Source organism: Chelonia mydas, chromosome 12 (assembly GCF_015237465.2).
Source record: "Chelonia mydas isolate rCheMyd1 chromosome 12, rCheMyd1.pri.v2, whole genome shotgun sequence".
Taxonomy (NCBI): domain Eukaryota; kingdom Metazoa; phylum Chordata; order Testudines; family Cheloniidae; genus Chelonia; species Chelonia mydas.
In genome coordinates, this window is record NC_051252.2 from 31505572 (window position 1) to 31520786 (window position 15215).

A 15215-nucleotide genomic window follows, 5' to 3' on the forward strand; every position below is an offset into this window, starting at 1 on the left:
TGACTGCAGTTAAGGATCCTGCAAAAAATCTCAGAGCCTTTCCTAATTATTTTATCTCCTGTAACACAACATGCAGACCTAACGCAGTGTTTTGCAGACAGAAGGATTAAACCTTGTCTCTAAGAAGCGTATTGACAACTGGGGTGAAATCCTGGCCCCACTCAAGACAATTGGAAAACTCCCATTGACTTCAATGGTGGAGAGCAGAAGGGCTGGATTTCACCTCAGGTGTTCGCCTTCATGACAGACGTTAAAGGTGAAATCCAGACAAAGGAAAAGAGGAGGTAGGGAGTCGGTGTCAAAGATTGTTCCATCATGGAGGAAGAGATAGTATAAAAAGCAATAGTGGAATTGGAAGCCATTTACATTGCGACTTTGAGTTGGTACATAGATACTCTTTAAGTCAATGTGCTCAGAGTGTGGAGTAAGACTTGGTGATGGAAACTCAGCTGGTAAAAGCTCTCTCCTTGATGCCTGCCAGCACACATGATTTATCTCCAGATGAAGACTCTGAGCCAGATTCTCAGATGATGTAAATAGGTGTAGCTTGACTGAAGTCACCAATTTACACCTTCTGAGAATCATAGAATATCACGGTTGGAAGAGACCTCAGGAGGTCATATAGTCCAACCCACTGCTCAAAGCAGGACCAATCCCCAACTAAATCAAGCTGTTAAGCTGTTTCAAGTTCTTAAGATGTCCCAATTTGTATTTAAAGACCTTAGTTGTGTTGGAAGCCTGCTTTTGTGCTAAAAGATTTGGGCCTGATTTTCTTCTTACTCTGGTTTTACACCAATGTAACTTCATTGACTTCCACAGAGTTACTCCTGATTTACACTAGTGGAAATGGGAGGAGAATCAGGATCTCAATTTTAATTAGGCTTATTAGTAAGCTTATTCTTTTTAACTCAGGCTCCAAGAAGTCATTTCATCGTTACCCCAGAAAGCCACCTTATTAAGTGTGTGGGCTAGCCAATATCCATCACAGACAGAGATAGTTGGCCACACTCTCATATAACCTCCATTAAAAACAAGGTAAATTAGATTGGTTTCTATTTGTAAATCACTTTTAACATGGAAAGCGTCAAGTTCTATGGATGAATTTCAAATTTATTGAATTTAAGTCATTCTGGGTGGAAAAATTATAAAAATAAAGGGTGGGATCCACAAGGGAGTTGGCAATGCTGTGTCAGGGCACCTAGCTTTTAAGCACTTAAAACAGTGGTGGGCAACCTGCGGCCTGTCAGAGTAATCCGCTGGCGGGCTGTGAGACAGTTTGTTTACATTAACCATCCTCAGGCCCGGCTGCCCGCAGCTCCCGGTGGCCGCAGGGACATGGTTGCTGCCGCTTCCCGCAGCTCCCATTGGCCGGGAACGGTGAACCGCAGCCACTGGAAGCTGCGGGTGGCTGTGCCTGCGGACGGTCAATGTAAACAGTCTCGTGGCCCGCCAGCGGATTACTCTGACAGGCCGCAGGTTGCCCACCACTGACTTGGAAAAATCACAGGAACGACTCCGCCATCCATAAAGCCTGAGTTAGGTGCCTAGGTTTCTATTCAATTAATAGGGAGTAATCAGCACCTCAGAATGTGTTCCACAAGGCTAGCACAATAGGTGAAGAGAGGCCTAAACTAGGCAATGGGAGATAGAGAGGAGAGGCATGTGGCCTAAGCTCCGCCCATCTCACAAAGATAGGCACCTAAATCTGGGCTCCAGGGAGGCACCTATCTCTGCTTGCAATCCATGAGCCAGGGAAGACAGGTGACCGAAGACCTAAGACACATGCAGGCCCTGAAACAAAGCAGTCGGGGGAAAAGGAGGACACTCTCCCTTATAACCTTTAGTCGAGTGGATAGGCTGCTGTGACAGGGTGGCACTCTGCCCCTGCTCTGTGGTATCACAGAATCCTGCTCAGACCCAGGTGGTGAGATATCCATACTGTGCTGTTTATTTCAGATTCCTCTGCCAACATCTTTACAGCTTAATGCAGCAACACTATGTACAATGTCCCTTGTATCCTCAGACCTTTTCTCAGGGCCAAAGAAGAGAAGACGCCTCCCTTCCTTCAGATCTCTCTGACTCCACGCTCAGCTTGCCATGCTCCTCCCTCTTTCACATTGTTCCTGTGCCTTTTTATCAGTCTTCCGCTGATAGGCTAATTAATCCTTTAGTTCACCTAGCCTACTATCATTACTTTTCATCCCCCCAATCAGCCCTCTTTGGGGCAGCCAATTAATGCCAGAGTGATCAGCGTGCACGCTCACCTGTTAATTCCCAGCACTGTCACAGATGCTCAAGGATGTGGGAGACCCCAATTCAAGTCCCTGCTCCTCCTGAGCGGGAGAAGGGCCTGGACAGGGATCAGCCATCTCAGGTGAATGCCCTAATCACTAGACTATGAAATATTGCAATGTGGCTCTCCCTCAATCTCTGCCACTGTTGTTGTTCCACTTTAAATATTAACTGGGCCATAGAAAGCATTGAATAACTCTACAGCCTAGCGGTTAGAGCACTCACCTGATCTCTATTCAAATCCTGTCTCCCACTCAGGAGTGGGGGATGGGACTTGAACCAGGGGTTTCCCACATCCTGGAAGAGTACCCTATACACCAGGCTAAAGGCAATAAGGGAGCTCCGCCTCTTCCTCCCTACATTTTGTGCGGTGTTACACAGCCTTTAAGCACAGCTACTGGATTGGCCCTGCACAAGCAACTTAGGGCACTGAATGCCTATCTTCCCCAGTTTGTGACTTGCTCTGGGGCTTAGATGGGAGATAGGTGCCCGGGCACCTAGAGGGAGGCAGCAGTGCACATGCTCAGAGTCAGAAACATAGGTTCCTAGGGAGCTTTTATTACAAAAGCTTTGGCACTGGGTGAATTTAGGCACCTGCAGGGTTAGATGGCAGCCAAGCAAGAGTTTTTTTGCTTTGCAGTGGTGTATAACAATGGAACTTACACGTCTAGGTACCTTTGTGGAGCCCACCTGAAATTCCCAGTTTACAGCTAAATTTAATTTCACAGACTACACATCCCAGTATATAAATAAAGCAGTATCTACCTAATATCTGAGAACAGGACCAACAGGATATCTGCTTTTTTGAAGATTCTCTTTCATAAAAACCACATGAAAATGGTTTTTAGGCTATTTTACTCCATTTTCATGGCCCAGTCTTCTAATCCTTACTCTCAATAGTAGACCTGAGGATTGGTCCCATGAACAAGCATACTTAAGTATGCACCATAACAGTGAATAGTCACTTACAGTGGTCACACTTAAATATATAATTCCTGTTGTATGGCTACTATCAATTCCAGCAATACTCCCTATATATAAATGGAGAGTTCCACTAGCTGGTAATATTTTAGTGCACCCACTCTATTAATAAGTAATTAACATATATAATAAATTACTATTTTTAAAGAACAATATGGGTCTGACTAAAATATAGAGCACCATATACAGTCTACTGTCTAAAAACAGATGGTATATTCAATAAAATAAAAGGGACAAGCACTTATTTCTGCCTTTGGTAATCTCCAGTCTCCCAAACAAACTTCTCATAAATACACACAAGGCCAACAAGGTAGCTGAAGCCTCCATCTACATAACTAATCACAGGATAAATCTCAGAATAGACTTCATATAAACTCAAGGCTCTCCATTTCCTCTTGCCTAGCCTAAAGAATCTTTTTTTTACTGTTTGGGAATATCCAACAGACCTTTGCTTCAAGCTCCTAGATAAGAGGAGATTATTCCTGTCCAGTTCACAAGTAACAGTAATATTTTGAGACACTATTGTGATCCTTACCAACCACTCTTTTTTCCCCACGTATTTTGAGGATCCAATGCACGTGTTTTTCCTAAAAGCAATCAAAGTGAAATCCATGGTAATTCTCCAATGTCCAGGACCTCTTTAACTGCAAAAGAGGTTTCTTCAAAATAAAAATAAAATAAAATAATCATCTTAAATAGTTATCCAGGAAGCACAATTAATTCAGAGTTAGGAGACCTGGGTTCCATTCCTGTCTTTGCAACTCTTCATGAGCTTGGGAAAATCATTTAGCTTTGTTGTGTTTGAACTTTCCCATCAGTAAGTTGGGGATAATACATCCATACATTTGGAAAGTACTTTGAGATTCTCAGATGAAAGAAACTGCACATGTGCAAATAGTTAATATTAAACATAGTAATGAATACAACAAAATAATTTCTTGCATTATTTTTTGTGTGTACTGCCCATTAGTAATGAAATTGCATCAATATGTCTTTAGCAGTTCTTTTTTCTGAAATGACGTGTCCTGGCCTGGCTTCAGAGCCACTGGCGTATTTAAACACACAGATTTCTTACTATTCTGCCACTGTAACAAATACTATGTGTGCAGCGGAATTTTTGTGGGTTGCAATTAAAAACACGGAGCCCTAATTTGAATCCATGACTGAAAAATGAACAAAGAAGAAACATACTCTGGGTTAACATATAAAATGTTATTATCCCTGAAATATGAACATAATTTGAAATATCTACATATTAGTAGATACTGGCAACTTGTTGGTACTATATTGTTTTAGAACCAAATGTCGGGGGGAGGGGGAAGCTATCAACGTATTTCTGTGCTTTATTATACCAAGAGCTATTGGTGCCTAGGGTGAAGATGGCAGATGTTTTCTCAGGAAGTGACTCTTATTTAGTTCAGGTAGTTCTACTGGTGTTTTCCAACTTGTCTGTTTACAGATGTCTCCCTCTTAATGATACTAATATATCTCGCTGTGGGTGACTCTAAATCTCTGACTGCCAGAAGCTGGGTCTGAACTACAGGGGATGGATTGATCACTCAGTAAATTGCCCTGTTCTGTTCATTCCTTCTGAAGCATCTGGCACTGGTCACTGTTGGAAGGATGCAGTGCTAAATGAGCCATTGGTCTGACCCAGTATGGCTGTTCTTATATCCAGACAGCATGTTAACGCTTAACATTTTCTCTATTTGGCATGGCGTAAATTACAATTTCTTTATTCCATTATAACTTCTGCAATTCTAAGCTGTTTATATTATTTCATGCACCACTTACTAGCACACTTACTAGCAGACACGACCTGTGCGTGCCGAGAGTGTGGGTGCAGAGTGAGGGCAGCTGGCTTCAGCAGTGTTACTGAGCAAGCTCAGTCCATGTGAGCATGCTCAGTACAAGATAAGCAGCAAATCAGGGTGGGGGAGGAATGTGACTCCCCATGCCCCCCCCCCACATATGCGTCGCCTCTGCTTGATAGAATAGACCACCATAGCCATCCATTTCAGACTTGCAGATTTCTACTCCTATAAAAGTTAGACAGTTAACAGTTGTCTCTGACCATGGTCTCTCGTTTTATGTTTAGGACATACTATAGAATTAAAAAAGAATGCTTCTCATCTGCCCCTTCTTTGTGTCATCTGAGCATTTCCTTACTCTTGCAAAAATTCAGACACTGAACTGTCATTTTTAAAAGCTTTTTGTAGTATAGTACAGTAATTTTCCATATGACACTGACATCTACCTGATCTACGTGTTTTACTATTTTCTCTCTTTATTAGGTATTTTGTCTATGGAGCAAGCCTCCTGTCTGCTTAAACAAGAATGTTTTGGCATCTGTCTATTATCTATCATGACATGTGAGTAAATACAACTGCACTTGCAAACAAGATGGAGCAGAATCTGAAAAGATGTATTCTTGGTGTCACAGGGAGCAACCTGAAAAAGAACATATGCGTTCAGGTGAAAAGCAAGGTAAGAGATCTCTCAACAGCGGAGAAGACACTAAAGTGGTTATTTTCTGGCATTAGTGCAAGAAGGTGGCCTACACTTCTAAAATAAGATTGTAAGTGGTACAATGAATGGTAAATACAGCTAAGAGAATCAAAAAAGAAGAGGGATTAACTAGATTAACTAGTAACCTGGGTAGAATCCATTCTTGAATCCAAAGCCCATAGAACTCAGAGGAAAAAATCCCATTAGTTTCAATGGGGTTTGGATAGGTCCTTCATGATCATACTTGTCCTAGACAAGGGATACCTGCTGGTAACGCATCTTCTGCAGTGGCTGTAATGTTGTTGTGATGATAATGAATCAGCAATGTACTTTCCACTGACTCACATCAGAAACTAATCATGAGTTATAGTCCTACCCACTACCATGTTTTCTTCTTATTCTTTTCAGTGACTGCCGTTACAGAATGGTACTTTCATTTGTTCCGGAAAACACTGTTTTGACAGTGATGTCTCTTTCTCTAGTGATGTCTCTAGGGTAATTTCTGTCCTTTCTTTTTCTATATGGCATAGCAATGGCATATAGTATCTCTGCTTTATTTTCTTATGGTCCATCACTCCATGCCCTATTTTTTTTAAATCACTGCAGCCTTCTGTGAGTCTTTTCCTGATTTTTCCTATACAGTTCCAGTCCATCAAACTGACCCATACAGTAATACCAGAGAAACTCCATTTTGTGTCCCTGGCTTCCATTTTAAATAAGCAAGCATCACTCCACCTTTAAATGGAGGCTAAAGGTCACATAGCACTAAAAACCAAGTTGGCAAGAAAAGGTGATAAACAGATCATAACACTGTGAGCTATTTAGAATATAGGCTAAAGGTTACATAGTAGAATTGGTGGGGAAAAGAAGGTGGTAAACAATTATTGACAAATAGAAATAGTAGTCAAATGGTATTGTGTTGTCTAAAAATAGAATTGAAATGGCATAAAGGTCAGGGTGTCAGTTGACTGCTGACAGTTGATACCTGACAGGCTGAGAAGAGGTTGAGAAAGCAGCTGAGCAGAGAGCTAAGAAGGCAGAGAAAGGTGTGAAGGTGGTGAGGATGAGATGAAGGAGAAGACCACGCAAGCAGAATGACAAGAGAAAGATGCAGTGGAGGAGTGAAGGAGAGAAATAACAGGAGAAGATATTGTGCAATCAGCTGAGGAAGTTTGTCAAAGTAATAGTTATAGTTATAACATAGTATAGTATGATAATGTATATAAGTGTGGGAGTGATGGTTAATAAAGATCTATGTATGTGTGTTGGTTGTGAAAGGGATTTATATATGCAAAACCTAATGAACATCTCAACTACCTGTGAATGACTGACCACCGTAAGCAGGGACCAGCCACTTAGCATCATTTCAAACTATAAGGCAATATAGTTTGAACTACTTTAAATTGTTATAAGGATTTGTGTTTAGATTGTTATTTTGTCAAGGAATGTTATTTGTATCAATAAAAGGCATCTTATTTTGGAAAGAATGCTGCATGTGTCAATCATTTACCAGAAGGCTGTATCCGTGTCCTCCAAGTATTCCCTTAGCCACCTTGGAGACCCATACCTAATGAAAACAGATTAGTTATAACAAGTAATTATCAATTCTGGGGGTATGCAAATTCTGTTTTTGGGATAACAACTGATAGGTCCTTATGCTGGACAGGGATCCATTAAAGTCAATAGATCAATGGATTAGTCAATGGATTAACTTGCAATATCAGGGCTATGGGCTGTCTCTGACCTGACACATTTGCAAGGTAGATAACTGTCCAATAGGGTCTATCTTCCTCTATAATTCCTTTTGTCTTTCATTTCTATCTTTAACCTCTCAAACTAATCCCAAATTGAATGAAAGTATTAGAAAAAAGTATCTCCAGCATTTCCTTGTCACATATCTAGAATTGTAAACAAATGGATTTCCAGTCTTTGGTAGTCAGGCCTCCTCCTTCTTACATCCTAAGTCTACATGGATGGCAATAAGAATACATAACATTGGCTTATTAGATTCTGATTCAGGGTCTGGCTTGTTATGACAGACATCTCAGTGTGGTTTACTAGATATTTTTCTTAGCATTCTTTTTCTCACACATCCTGGGTCAAAGTATTGAATTATTCCCACAAAACAGAAAGACAAAATAGTATTAAGCCATACCATAATTTTTGAGAAAAGCAGCAAGCATACTCTAATGGAACAGCGTTGTACAAATTAAAGTGGCTCTTAACAACAATTGCAATTAAAGTATACTTTCAATGCTGGAAGACCTCCATTCAGTTGCATACGAAAATCATTGGATTCACTCTGTCCTTAAGTTCTATACAAAGTTGTTAAGAGTACTAATACCTAAAAAGATAGCTGGAATCCTGTCCATTTTCTCAAATGATATTTGTATTACTTATTCTTACCTTATAGTTGCTTTAAATATGCTGTTATATGTTGGGTAACCTTTTAAAATGTTTCTTTATTTATAAAGATTTGCATTGTACACAATTTAGTGAACATCTTTTGAATTTAGAATCAGAACCAAATGATCACAACCATTTGTTTACCTTTGAAATTACAACTGTTCTGCATTTCCTTGAGTACAAAGAAGACTCCTTTTTCCAAATCCATTTTCTCCCTCTACAAAATGTACAAATTAGTGACTCAAAATTTGATCACCTCCTATTTTGCCTTCATACTCACCTACCCATGCACTTTTAGCTACCATCTCCAAGTTGATGATTCCCATATCTTGCTGTCCAGACTCTTTTTGGTCTCATGCCTTTGACAGTGTTTTTGAAATCTTTCCTCACCAGTTCAAAATCAACATGTAAACACCCACTGCATTTCTCCAGCTGTGTCAAAACTTCCATTGTCCTGCTCATCACCAAGTGCAAAACAGTGGTGTCACAATAAACGTTGCTCTCTCCTACTCTAGACAATTGCCATATCCTGTCAATTCTTCCTTTACAAGATCTCTAAAACTCATTCCTTCCTCTTCACCCCCACTGCTAAGACACCTGTTCATGCTTTGGTCACCTCTAACTTTTCATCCTGAAACCTCCATGTTTATGGACTCCTGTTCCTCACTTCATTCCTCTACTGTATTTCCAAACTACTGCTGCTGCTAAAACACTCTCACATTCCACTTGGATCACGTCACTCCCTTCTACAGATCCTTTCAAGGGCTTTCCTCCTCCTTTTTGCATCATTATCAAATTTCTCATCTTCAAGGTTTAGCACAGCTCTGTCCTTGCCTACATCTTCGGTCTCTTGTCCCCCTAGTCCCATTCCATTAACTTCTGCTCATCCTAACCCTCCTTCCTGAATGCCCTCTTCTGTATCCTTCTCCCATCTCATCTTCATGCCTTTTTTCCTTCTTGGCCCAGATTATAACTCACTCACTCCCTCTCCTTCTTCACCTAATGTCTTTCCTCTTTTCATTCTCATTGGTCTTTAAAACACAATTCAGTCATTTATGGTGCTCTTCTATGATAACCTGACAAATGCCCCACCATCCACCCCATATATCTTATATGTTAAAACTGTATTACCTGTCTCTAATTTAAAGCCTGATCCTGCTAAACTTACTAATTACTGCCAGTTGCAGACACACTGAAGTCTATGGGACTAATCACAGTAGAAAGCATTTTGCTCAACAGTGATTAAATGCATGGTTTAGGCCCTTATGCCTTGATCTTGCACTGGGTTCCAGGATCTTCCACACAGAGTTCATTGCAAGATTGGGGCTTAGACTGTAACGTCCTTGGGGCAGGAACTATATTGTTGATTATACGGTATTTACACAGCATTGCGCGTACTATGACAAATCAATAAATCAATATCACAGACATGCTACTATCTTTATTTTTAAACTAAAAATAGTACAATGGTTTCACTTAACAAGTTTCGTCCATTTTGAAAGATTCTGCCAGTTTGAGAGATATTGAATGTACTTAAAATGGAGAGTACTGCTGGAACCCAAAATATCTAATCAAACCAGAAACACTGTGTGATCCCTTTGCGTCATCCTCAGAATCTCTCTGCCTTCCTTCCACTGTCTCTTAGGATGGGGAATGGAAAGGAGTGGGGAATAATTAAGAGGATGAATAAGTGCATATTTTGCAATGAATGTTCAGTCTAATGTTTGTAATAGTGTCCAAAAATGTGATTTTTACAACACAACTGTAATTTTGCAGTAACTTCACTTCAGAATAAAAATGTATATTCTTAAATTTAAAAACAATTGTTAAGATTTAAAAAAAATTACTCCCTGTAAAAACTGTCCGCAGAAACTGAAACACAGTTTAATAATAAATTTCCATTGTTGTCAGACATTCTTTCTGGTTTATTCAGAAAGACTCAAATGGATATTACTCATACAAACTGATTTGTTAAAAACAAGTGTGTGTTTCACTAAAGAGATAAACATCTCTTGCATTTTTTTTTTGCCAAACTTACTTATAGGAGGAAAAAAACCACTGAGACCATAATCAACTTTTCATGGGTTAGATATTCATAAAAGTCCTCTTCCTACTCCTTATTATTGACTCACACTTTACTGCATACCCAAGGGACTGCATATTCTAAAAACAAGGAATGAGTAATCAGGAAAAAGATGTTTCCCCTCTTCAAAGTATTCACTAAAGCATTCCTCTTTTTAAAGTACTCAACACGTAATGCTTGCCTGCCTTGTGATCCAACTTGTACTATAACATCTTCTATAGCAATTTTACCGACAATGTTCACTTAACCTAAACATGGTGTAATATTCCTGCAGGCACATTTAAAACATAAACCACCCCCCAGAAGTTTTTCCAAGAGTGACTAGAAGGTGGTTGTTCTAATTCTCATTGGTTTAATAACAATATGACATGGAAGACTAGAGATATCTTTTTTGAGTATCAAGATGTACCATAAGGTATCAATGCATGTTCTTCAACAACTAGAGAAGGGTCATTTTTAAGACATCTTTGAAATTAATTCTCAGAAAAAATTATGAAAAGGAAGTCGTAGGACTCACTTGAGAAGTGACTCACTTGTTTTGACTGCCATTTTGTTTTTTTTGCTGTGGAAAGGAGCACAATGGCAGGCATGTGTCCTGCAAACTAGAATCTTAAGGGCAATGAATTAAATGTATCTACATCTAAGGAGCATTCTGCTCAGTGAGCATTCTAAAGGGCTGAGTTGCTATTGTAAACTACCAATCGCAGTTTACTTTAGCACAAAATAATGTGTTTGTTTTCTAACAAAGGAGTTCTACAACAACATCAAGGCAAAACCACTGGGTGCGATTATCAAGTAATCCATTTTTTGGGCATAAAGGCATTTCTACTGTGACAATTACTAATTATGCTCCAGTCATGGGTAGTTTATGATATTTCTTAATCCTTTTAACATGTTACTACTTAAATATCAGACCTCAAAAAATTCAAATATTGCTGGCAAATTGATAAGCCTAAAACAGAGCTCCAGTTACTCACTTGTACAAAACTATTAGCTTTTCGGTAAACAATCTAGCTTTGTTCTTAGGAATTTAAAATTGATCATATCATCCAGTAGACCACATGAACCATAAATGGCTTTAAGCTCCAAAATACTATACTAGATAGTTTTTATTGACCCATATGTCAATACTAAACTGGTTAGCTGGCAAGTTCATAATCACCAGATGTAATATTCACAATTCAGGATACTGGTAGGTTGAATAGTCAGTCAAGATATACATAAATATTTCCTATCGTCATGGTAAAAGAGAATACAAAATTGAAAAAAAATCAATTGTAAGTACTGAGCATTGGTAAATTTCTGTTACGTACAACAGTATGTAGTTATACTATATTTGGTACTTATTCTATTTGAATCCTTCATTGTAAATGAAAATTCAGAAGACAATGCAATGCCCAAAATAACCATATTTACTAGTAACAAAGCAGAATGACTATATAATATTTAATCACTGACTTCCACCTTCTATTCAAAGCTGTCTCTATTAACAAATCTTACATTCATATGTATTACAGAAGCATTCAAAAGGATGAGATCGTACAACCAAAATGATAAATACAAATGAAGTGAGGGCAAATAGAAAACAGGGCCAAAATATAGCCACACCTGACAGCATCCAGTGTCATCTATCAAGGCACTGTGACAAGGATCATGCTATTTACAGGTCAATGGTGCCTTGTAGAGAGGTGAAAACATCAAATCTGAAACCAGGTAACACGGTGCTCGATGACAACAGGGTCTCTATGAAGTCAAGATGCAATGGTTCTACCAAGGCAGAATCTACTTGCTTTCTTCTCCATTGTCAAGAAAACTGTTATTGAGAAGATGATCACTTTTCACCTGTGGGGATAAGTCCCTCTGGTTGGGTAGATCTGGGGTTGTGAAGTCTGAGGCAAATCATTTATGTTACTGTAATGGCACCCAACTGCAAAAGTCTTTTGCCACCTCGAACATTTTAATCAAAATGTTTCTCCAAAATGTAGCCCATTTCCAGATGGTTTCCTTGCACACAAAAAATGCAGCTCCTATCCCATCCTATGGAAAGCAGAGGCTGCATGTGTGTTCAGGACATTCCTGGGGCATGGTGGCTAAACAGATCTAGGGGAAGAATCCTAGTCTGGGCATTATGGAGTATGTCCCATCAGGATCCATTCAGCTGGACTCCCCAGTTGCTTTTTTCCTGGACAACCTTGCCCAAGGGCAAAGCTGATCCATCCTAGTCTGCTAGCACCTAATAAAATGGTATCAGGCTGACATTAAGCATGGACCTATAAGACTCCTTCATCCAGTGGACTCCCCTCATCCTCTGCACAGGCTCCAAACCCTAATGGGTTTCCCAAACATTTCAGATTAGAGGCAAAGCAAAGGTGGAACACAAGGTACCTAGCAAGCTTCCTCTTCTGAGAAATTTCTCTGAACAACACCTCACCTCTGTTGCAAATAAAGGTGGGTGTGAGGTGGGAAGAAGGGGGTAAATGCCTTTCAGGGCAAGTTGGGGAGCCTTCCCATGCTCCAAGAAAGGAGCAAAGTGGAACAAAGAAACTGTTCCATATTGCACTCTTCATAAAGACATTGTTTCATGAAGTTGACTACCTGTCTGTATCTACTGGAGGAGGGTCTTGAAGCCAGTCATGGGCAGCTCCATTGATGGTGGCCACTCCAACTGTGGGATGGCTGAAAGAAGCCATGAGAAACCCTCCATTTTCCTGGTGATGGCCGTTGATGGGATGGGACTTGGAGGAAGTCAACAGCCAGTGGAGCAGAAGAAAAGGGGGCAGGGGGTTTGAAGGGTGCCATTGCCTCCTCATCGTTCCCTACGGGTGGCCATTGGGGGTTATCAGGAAGCACCTCCCACCTCCATGTCCTTGATGGCAGTCCTTGGGTGGATGGGCTTTGAAGTAAGCCCTGGCCACCTTGGGTTCCTTCACGGTGGCCACCCTGTCCCTGAGGGAGATGGCAGGCACCCCCTCCCGCAGGCTCCCAGAAATCCCTGACACTCAGCTACCACCCTGTGAGCCCCACAGCCTGCCTCGCCCTTGGGCTGGAGGCCAGCCTGTCACCCGTCTCCCTCCCCTGCCCTGGCTGTGCCACCACAGGTCCGGGCTCCCCCCTTCTTGGCCGTGGAAAGAGTTTGAAGCGCACCCGGCTGTCCGGGGAGGCGGCACGTCGGAGGGCCCGGGGACTTTCCCTGCGGCGTGTGGCGGGGACAGCCCTCGCCCTCCCCTAGGCTGGAGCGGGGACGGGGCGGGCTGAGGCCAGCGCGAGAGAGAAGCCAGAGCGCGCAGCGCCCTGCTCCACAGCGGGTTACGCCAGCCAGCCCCGCCGCCCGCCCGCCTGCCTCCCTCTCTCGCCGTCTCTCCTCGCCTCTGATTCTGCGCACAGCCGGCCCCAGCGCCTGTCATTCTGCACAGCACAGTTTACTCCACGGCGAGCGGGGGAGACAGAGGGAGAGGTGGCGAGGAGGCAGCCGAGACGCCAAGTCCCGCAGCCCAGCATGGCTTCGGGGGACCTTTACGAGGTACGAGGCGGGGGGCGGGGGGGCAGCTGCACGCCGCAGCCCGGCGGGCAGGGAGGGGAGGCGGCAGCGGCGGCAGCAGCGGCGGCGGGGGGTTTGTTTCGGAAACGCTTAGCGGAGCCTGGTTAGTTCCTGAAGAAGGGAGGAAATCGCCCAGGCGGGGGTGGGGGGAGCCGGGCTGGCGTGTGCGCTGGGGCCGGAGGGGTGGGGGGGGTGGACACCGGGATGGAGCGCTCCCCTCCCTTCCCCTGCCTCGCTCCCTCTGTCTCCCTCGCTCCCTACTTTCCGTGGGGCTGGAGCGCAGCAGGCCTCGCAGGAGGGAGAAGGAGGAAGGAGTGAGCGCGGAGCCGGAGTTAGCGGTAGGATGGGAGGTGTCCGCCGCCCGGAGAGTGGAGAAAGTCCAGGTAAAGTCGGCGGCGGCGCTGGACGTGCTGAATCTGCAGATTAGTGCGGAGGAGCGGGGGGGAAATGCGCCGCGGCGCTGCCGGGGAGGAAGGCGCAGGGATGGAGGCGGCTCCGCGCCTGGCCGTGCAAAGTGCAGGAGCAGGCGCCCGGTTGCTTCACCTTGCGCCTGGGGGCGGCTGGAGGTGGAGGCTGCGGGGGGATCAGGGGGCAGCAGGGGCGGGGATCGGGGCAGCAGGGGGTGACTGTCAAAGTTTGGCAGGTCCCCGGTGGCTGGTTGGACCAGACCGGCCAAGGGAGCAAGGGAAAAGCTGGAGCTCGGTGCATCCTGCCCGTCTTTGGTTCCAGGCTCCCAATTTGTACCATGCACAAGTCGGGCTGCTCCTACTGCGCCAATAAATAAATAAATAAAATGAAGAAGAAGAAGAGGAAGCTGGACCTCCGACTAAATAACCAAATCTGGCCGTAGGGTCTTGCTGGATCCAGCCAAATTTTGACCCTGCGCACCCAATTTTAAAGGTTCAAAGCAAGAACAAGTCTAGTCCCTCCTGCTGGTCCACAAGAGAATTTGGACCCAGGCACTGCAAATAACCGGGTCCAGTGAGTGGATCCAGCTGAATCTTGGCAAAATGTGGTCCAAGCCCCAAATTCTATCAGATATTTTTTTAAAAAAGATAAAAAGATCATATCTGGTCCTATATCTGCTACTGGGTCAGGATGCATCAAGGTCCACCTTTTGTCAGGGAAATTGGAATGGCTAGATTTCTTCTTTGTTTAAACTGTACAGTTTGAGACTTGCAACCAAAAATTGTCATGTTCCAGTTCCATCCAAGTGTCAAGGTTTTTACAGTGCTCATGTACCAGGATGCGCCTGGGTCTGGTGCAGTAAGAGTAGCTAGGTGTGTTCTCTATTTTGATCATAGAATTTGGGGGCTTGTATCCAAAACTCACAGGATCTTTGATCAACTTTTCCCTTTTACCATGGCCATTGCCTTTGAAATCCCCTAACAAAGGGTGTAATTAATG

The 15215-nt window shown here is 42.9% G+C and overlaps 1 protein-coding gene and 2 long non-coding RNA genes across 7 annotated transcripts in view; 2 read left to right on the forward strand and 1 right to left on the reverse strand.

Annotated features, from left to right (window-relative positions):
* Positions 1–7325, forward strand: part of LOC119563681 — a 30686-nt gene extending 23361 nt beyond the window's left edge. For both annotated transcript variants that reach the window (XR_005222201.2, XR_006285097.1), the window contains 2 exons: positions 5568–5760; positions 6190–7325. This is a non-coding gene — a long non-coding RNA (uncharacterized LOC119563681). The remainder of the gene's footprint in view (positions 1–5567; positions 5761–6189) is intronic.
* The window catches only part of LOC119563680, a 193071-nt gene extending 180080 nt beyond the window's left edge, over positions 1–12991 (reverse strand). For both annotated transcript variants that reach the window (XR_006285096.1, XR_006285095.1), the window contains exon 1: positions 12866–12991. This is a non-coding gene — a long non-coding RNA (uncharacterized LOC119563680). The remainder of the gene's footprint in view (positions 1–12865) is intronic.
* CDYL2 (chromodomain Y like 2) overlaps positions 8230–15215 on the forward strand; it is an 89137-nt gene continuing 82151 nt past the window's right edge. For 2 of the 3 annotated variants that reach the window (XM_043525941.1, XM_037878266.2), the window contains exon 1: positions 8230–13790. In XM_043525941.1, coding sequence (XP_043381876.1) covers positions 13767–13790 — 24 coding nt within the window. In that variant the 5' untranslated portion in view covers positions 8230–13766. The remainder of the gene's footprint in view (positions 13791–15215) is intronic. The other variant, XM_043525942.1, reaches the window with a different exon arrangement.